Source organism: Bradysia coprophila, unplaced genomic scaffold (assembly GCF_014529535.1).
Source record: "Bradysia coprophila strain Holo2 unplaced genomic scaffold, BU_Bcop_v1 contig_87, whole genome shotgun sequence".
Classification (NCBI taxonomy): Eukaryota; Metazoa; Arthropoda; class Insecta; order Diptera; family Sciaridae; genus Bradysia; species Bradysia coprophila.
Window position 1 is genome coordinate 35,044 of NW_023504014.1, and position 7,049 is coordinate 42,092.

The window sequence follows — 7,049 nt, forward strand, 5'->3', positions numbered from 1 at the left end:
GTCCGGAGATATCTTCGAAAAACCGTAAAGCACTTATTGGGCCACAGCTCGGGAGGTGTCGATCCAAAATCACTCATCTTCGAACTTAGCCTGTCTTTTGACATTACCAAACGGGAAAAAAAAGAATTTTCAAAATCGGATGCGTTTTACTCAAGTTATCGTGCAGATAGACAGACGGACAGACGGACATTTTTTTTTCGCGGATTTGGCATCTCTAGACAACCACAATAGGTTTCCCCTTACTCAGGGAGTCCAATTCGACGTGTTATAAACGTATGCGTAAACCTATAAGACCCCAGTACTTCGTACGGGTCTAAAGAGATGGGCTTTAGATAGTATATCACTTATACAACCAGTCAGTTTTATATTAAAATTAAAGAAGTAATAGATTTCTATCAAACACTAAACGATATGTTAAACAAAAAGAATCTACAGATTTAATCAGAATCAGTCAAAAACCCTTAAAGGGTAAATGTGACGCAAGTCCTTTATCTTACTTACAAAATAACTGATATCGCTGAGGGTGACGCATTGTGCGTCGTACGCAAAAGTTTTATCAACAAAAAATTGACTCAAAAAATTTGTGAAAGAAAATTTTACAAAAAGAAATTTGCGTCACCAGTGGCAGATGATTCAGTTTCCTTTCAGTATATTTTTCAACCATTTTCCTAACAATGCGTTCCTCAACATCTGCCACTTGTGACGCAAATTTCTTGTTGTATAATTTAATTTCACAAATTTTTTGAGTCAATTTTTTGTTGATAAAACTTTTGCGTACGACGCACAATGCGTTACCCTCAGCGATATCAGTTATTTTGTAAGTAAGATAAAGGACTAGCGTCACATGTACCATTTAAGGGTTTTTTGACTGATATCACCACCTTTGTAAGTATGTCATTTCGACAACATCAAAAAACCTTATGGAAATTAAAAAATGCTGGAGAAATCAGTCTGAATCCCAAAATCTAGAAACCAATCTTGGTACCCCTCACTTATATCGAAAATAACCCAAATCCATCAAAAAAACCGATAGAAGTTAGGTAGTGCCAGAGGAATCATCTGTCATCCCAAAATTTATAGAACCAACCTTGTAACACCTCACTCATGTCTAGAGGTGTGCGCCGCCGAGTTTTCAGCCGGCGGCGCGGCTGAGCCGAGTAAATGAAGACGCCGCCGCTGATTCAAAAACTTCAGCCAGCCGCCGACCGCCGCCGATGTTTTTCGTCGGCTTGAAAATTTTTTAAATTTCATTAACACTTAAGAGTTAATTCGTGTTTGTAATAGAATAGCTTCAAAAACATAGTACCGACTCTTCGTTAAATACGGCTTTGCTAATGTGTCACTCATGACTGTCATCGCTGACATCCAAAATCATTTAGATTTTCATTTTTGATCATTGATCATGTTTATCTTATATTTTTGATAATTTTTTTATTTTTTTACGGGAGGAACCCGTCAGAAATGGTGAATTGAAATTGATAAAGTGTATGTGACACAGTTTCTAAAGAAATATTTCACAATAGGTGACAGGCTCACGCATTTCGATCCACGTCAGACTTTCAAGAGGGGCCCAGCTTCGACTTCTTCAAATAACAAACACCAATAACATCCGTTGTGAATAATAAGTGTTTTATTCTCCTAATTGGAGACAAAATATTGAATTGTCTAACGCAAATGTAAATAAAGAATCTTCAGGATGTTGACAAATTATTATGGTCTTTGAAGCAAGGTTCACACAGTGGGGGTTTTCCAACGCAGCCAATACACCGGTGGCAGCTCTCCTTACGAATTTTTTTCTCAGCACATAATTTGCATCTTTGGAAATATGATTGCCTCTTGTGAGTAAGCGGGACCGGAATCTTCTCCCACAAATGAGTCACCGCCTCTGAATTTGAACTCGAGGTTTCACTTTTGTTTTCTTCGACACGCTAGGGAAACGTTATTCTTACTTCCATACACAAAAACATGAAATATTCACAATATTACCTCTGCCCTGCGACGTCCTAACGACTGTGTGTGATCAAACAATTGTCTGCCTTCGAAAACGTCAAGCGGTAACTGTATGAGTGATAAGATCAATGATTCTCTGAACTGTAAAAATGTTGTTTTCGGGTGGTAACGTCGATACAGAAAGTACGAATTCCACACTGTCATATCTAGCAGGTGAAAGAGTACTTTTTTGTACCATCGAACAGTTTTGCGCGGCGAACTGTAATACGAAGTCATCTGATCTAGACGATCTACTCCAGACATGTTCTTATTGTAATCAACCACATTATTCGGTTTGATTTTCAATTCGCCAAAACGATTGTTCGTTTCAATCAATTCAGGGTGGTGTGCTGTGGATATTGTCAGCACATCCCTCTTGTCTCTCCATTTAGTGACATAAACATCGCCACTTCTCCTCCAAATAATTTCTCCTTTTTTCAACTTTGATTGGATCACCTCCTTCGGGTTCAATTTTCTGTCCGCTCTAAGAGTACCTATATTTTGAGCATTATTAGGAATTTACTTAGCATTACGAAGATTGTGTAGACATGCCTGTTGTATGCGTTTTGTTGCATAGTAAAATGTTAGAGAGCGTGACACTGTTGTAGAAATTATCCATAAAAACATGGTGGCCTTTATTTAGATATGGATCCATTAAATTAAGTACCAACTTCTGGGTTTTGCTTCCTGAATCTGTAGAATTGGATTCTTTCCCTTGATATATAACAAACATGAGAACATAGCCGTCGCTAGTAGTAAGTTCATAAAACTTGATGCCATATTTTGCAGCTTTGGTTTTGTTATACTGCCGGAAACTTAGCCTGCCTCTAAATAGAAGCAACGATTCATCTAGTGATAGATCTTTGCCAGGTGTGTAGGCTGCATTAAAACTTTCTATGAGTGCTTCCACTAAGCGTTTGACTTTTACCAATTTGTCTCCTTCTAAAGATTCTGGAGCGGGAGTGTGGCAATTGAACGTTCTGAGCAAAGTTTGATATCGTCTACCAGACATTGTGGCCGGAAAAACTGGATGAAAATAGAGCGGATTTTTCGAAAAGGCGTCTCTGATTGTTGGAAATTTGCATTGAGCCATCAGTAAGGTTAGACCGAGGAATTTATTCATTTCTGACTCATCGGTCTCTCGAAATATTAATTTTGGACTCTTTCGGGCTTTCGAAAGTGGTTTGGCGTAGAGTTCCTTTCCGTAGCCGTTCGTACAATTCACTATCATATTAATTATATCTTTCGTGAAAAGTTCATTGAAGACATCTCGTGGAGTCGATGTGGCTGAGATGTTAGCTTTAATCTCTCCTTTCAAGTCCGTTAAAAACTCGAATTCACGAAGCGGTTTTGTATCGGGAGTCCATATTGTCGACAAATCGTTTAGTTCTGCGCGATCGCTATTATCATAGACATAGACGGGATTATAAACTTGATTTTCCGATACGCTATGATAAAGTGGATCATCATCGTCTGAATATTCACTTTCGGAATTATTATCGTCTACATCTGAGTACTCAGAATCGTCTTCAGAATTCAAGTTATCAACCAATATTTCCTCAAAGTTTCGTTTCAGACTTCGTCTACCGTCTGCCATGTTTTTTATTTTTATTTTTTATTTTGATTTAAAGGCCAACAAAGCCTACTAACATTATTATTAACGGAAAATCTAGTACAAAAACTTGTAGAGTGATAGCGGGCCGCATTACCCGGCTTGTGTTAAATGTTAGAATTATCAGCTGCACAATCTATTAACAGATTTTAATTATTTAAAAAGCTATCACTCTCAAGACATTTCTGATTTTCTTAATAAGAGACTGTTTTTTACGTATACCTATCACCTATAAAAATTTTGTCCAGCTCAGCTGCAGTCGTTGTACGAATGTACTGTACAAATTCGGGACAAGTACATTATGTTAACGTAGCAGTAATATTTACAGTACAGCTGTATCAATGTACAGTTGGGCGAACATTGGTTGTCTCATCGAAAAATAAAAGTTGTACAGAAAATATTATTCAGAGTTCATAAATTTTCATCTTTAAACTATTTAGTACGTTTATTTACGTCAACTTATTAAAAAAAAAAAAAAAAACTGCCGACCGTGCGATTCGAACTCGGGACCTCCGACACTCCAGTCCACCACCTTACCCATGTCCCAACTCAGTACTTGTGCTTAGAAGACATTATGGGAAAGCTATCTTATAACATCGTACGTCTCCACTGTACTGTCTTGCTGAACATTAATGTTCAGTTGATCAGTATTGTGAAATTGAACTTTAAAAGTTCTCGTATTTTAATACTGTTGTGTGGTAATGTAATTTCCAAATGTTCAAGAAGGAAGTTTTTTTTCTGTAAATTATTTGTTAGGAAATTGTAAGACTTAAGTCTTCTTCTCCTATTCTATAATTCTAAGAATAAATATTTTGAAAGAAAAAGTTAAGTTTCCGGCAGATGGGCTTTTGTCACATATTATTTAGACACCCAACAGTCTGACAGAAGCTTATTAAAATTAAGGGTAGCAACATAGTCAATTTTACTAATACGTCATTACTGTCTCGCTCAAAAGCGGTTAAAACGCAACTAGTACTACACATGTGTACGTCAAATTTGTTATACTTTGTTTGCAGACTTCAGTTTTTTCATTTCATGATTTTGTATGCGAATGAAAACTAAAAGTGAGAAATTTTTCTTAGGAAAAGCTGTTTATTCATTTTTTTGAGCAAACTGTTTGAAAATGTGTTAAGAATCGATTGCGTGGATTTACTTAATCAGTGCCTTTTTCTCACAAGCATCGAGGCTGAGTTCTTTCGCCGGCTACATTTATGACAAAATTCGTGGAATAACGTGTGCTCCTTAAGTGCTAACTTTCGAACAGAAGAGAAAGATTGATATTTACGAATGTCAAAAAATAGGTTTATAGTGTAACAAAATCATGTACCAAGTCATTTATTAAAAAATTTTCTTGAGCCTTCATTATTCAAATACGTTATTATTCAAAACTTGAATTTCTGAATTTAGTAGGGGGGCATTTCGTCAAAAAAAGTGATTTGCCTTCCTATGGATTTTATAAAAAATGTTTTGATGGGATTATTTTGAGTATTATTAGTAGTCAAAAAAACACTAATTAGAAAAATTCAAGGTCAACAAGGTTTTTTTTAACAAACAAAATTTCACCCGCCAATATAAAATCATTATTTTCAACGGAGATTGTGTATAAAATATAAAACTAATTAAACAACACGACATTTACGTGGAATCATCATCGAAAATTAAACTTTCGCGTACTTTGTTAACGTAGGTACTAGATTCGAAAAAACGATTCTTCTTCTTCTTCTACATATACGTCGGTTCTTTATTCGTATGTACAAATGCACGCATGAATGAAGAACCGACGTATAGAAGAAGAAGAATCGTCATTAAGTGCATCTTGTACTTACGTTAACAAAGCTCGCGATTCCACGTAAGTGTCGCGTTATTTAATTAATTTTATATTTTATATACAATCTCTGTGAAAATCATGGAATGTCGCCGAAGAAACGGATTGTTTATATTGTACCGCCGATTTTATATTGGCGGTCGAAATTTTGTTTGTTAAAAAAACCTTGTTGATCCGCGACCTAAAAAATTTCTAATTAGTGTTTTTTTGACTACTAATAATAATACTCAAAATAATCCCATCAAAACATTTTCGCTAATAATTTAGGATGGCTAGACACCAAATGCCCCTCTACTAATTACAAATAGTTCCTAAATTGTCTCGAAAGTTCGTGCAGTGTTTAGTCTCATTTAACATTATGGAAGTTTTCACGACCACTACATTCAAACTGGCATTCATTCAGCTATAGTGTACATTGTCCATCTGAATGGTACTTTGAATCTGTCACAAATCATGTACTGCTCTGCTGTACAAATTCGGGACAAGTACATTTGTTAACGTAACAGAACAGTAGTACATCTTAGCTGTACGTAGTACTGTCATTACGTTCAAAATTCAGCAATTACGTACAATATACAGATATGCTGAAAACTAATGTTCAGCAGTGTAGTAAAAAGAACTGCACGGGTACCATACCCAAATATTTTTTTTATAGGTGATCGGAGGTTTCATACTATGAAATTCATAGATTATGTTTTGTTCTGAAAGGGCTCTCACTTGTAGAGCTACTGCGCGATGGTCTTCCTAAAAACAATTTTTGACTACGGAAGGCAGAGGGATTCTTTTGAAAAACAGGCTACCTGGCTACCGAAATCGGACGCAATTTTCTAGTGGAATTTTGTAGTTGTACCAAGAAAGGACTTCGACCCTAGAAACCAAACCCTGTAAGAACAGTGTAAGTTCTCAGTCTTTTTCGATTGAAAACTTCAACTGCACATATTTCAGTGACGATGAATTTTAAACCCAATTCGGCTCAATAGTACATGTGATTACCATTCTAATGACACCCCAAACGACACTGTACGCTCGTGTAACCAAGGCTGTATACTTTGGGGAGGTCACACAGATCGCCATTTTATTAGATACGCTGGACCACATTTTTTCCACACAAACAAATTCACCAAAATTGAATTTGTATGACGTCGTAAATTCTTTGTATGAAATGTGGTGTGTAACCCGCGTATCTGCATCTGCGTGACCTCAACAAAGTATACAGCCTTGCGTGTAACTGGAGAAATTTTTGTAAGAAAAGTGCTTCTAGGAAACAAGATCTGTCAATCAATATAACCGCGATTAAAATACTTTCGATTTCGGCACACGGACTTTCAGGAAAATCACTCCCAATGCGTTTTTGCGAATGAGAATATGAGTCTTTATAAGTAACTGATGGGAGGATATTCAGGTTCGACAAGAAAACAGAAAATGCAAAATTACTTAATTCACTCGTAGTCACTAATCACTAAAAAAAGACAATTTAAATTCCCTATTAAATGGATCGGCGCGCTGCGGCTGAGCCGAGCCGCCGATAAAAACCTGTTATGGCTGGCCGCCGCCGGAACCACTACACTCGACTAGCCGCCGCCGAGAATTTTCGCTCGGCGCACACCTCTACTCATGTCGAAG

General features: G+C 36.7%; 1 protein-coding gene and 1 long non-coding RNA gene across 2 annotated transcripts; one reads left to right on the plus strand and one right to left on the minus strand.

Moving 5' to 3' along the window:
- The first annotated feature begins 1,338 nt into the window (after positions 1 to 1,338).
- Positions 1,339 to 1,710, plus strand: LOC119084661. The gene is made up of 2 exons (XR_005089110.1): positions 1,339 to 1,464; positions 1,524 to 1,710. It is a non-coding gene; the product is annotated as an uncharacterized LOC119084661 (long non-coding RNA).
- Positions 1,711 to 2,518: 808 nt separating this feature from the next.
- On the minus strand, positions 2,519 to 3,586 carry LOC119084666 (piggyBac transposable element-derived protein 4-like). The gene has a single exon (XM_037194742.1). It carries the CDS (start codon positions 3,584 to 3,586, stop codon positions 2,519 to 2,521), a length of 1,068 nt encoding a protein of 355 aa, XP_037050637.1.
- Positions 3,587 to 7,049: the final 3,463 nt, after the last annotated feature.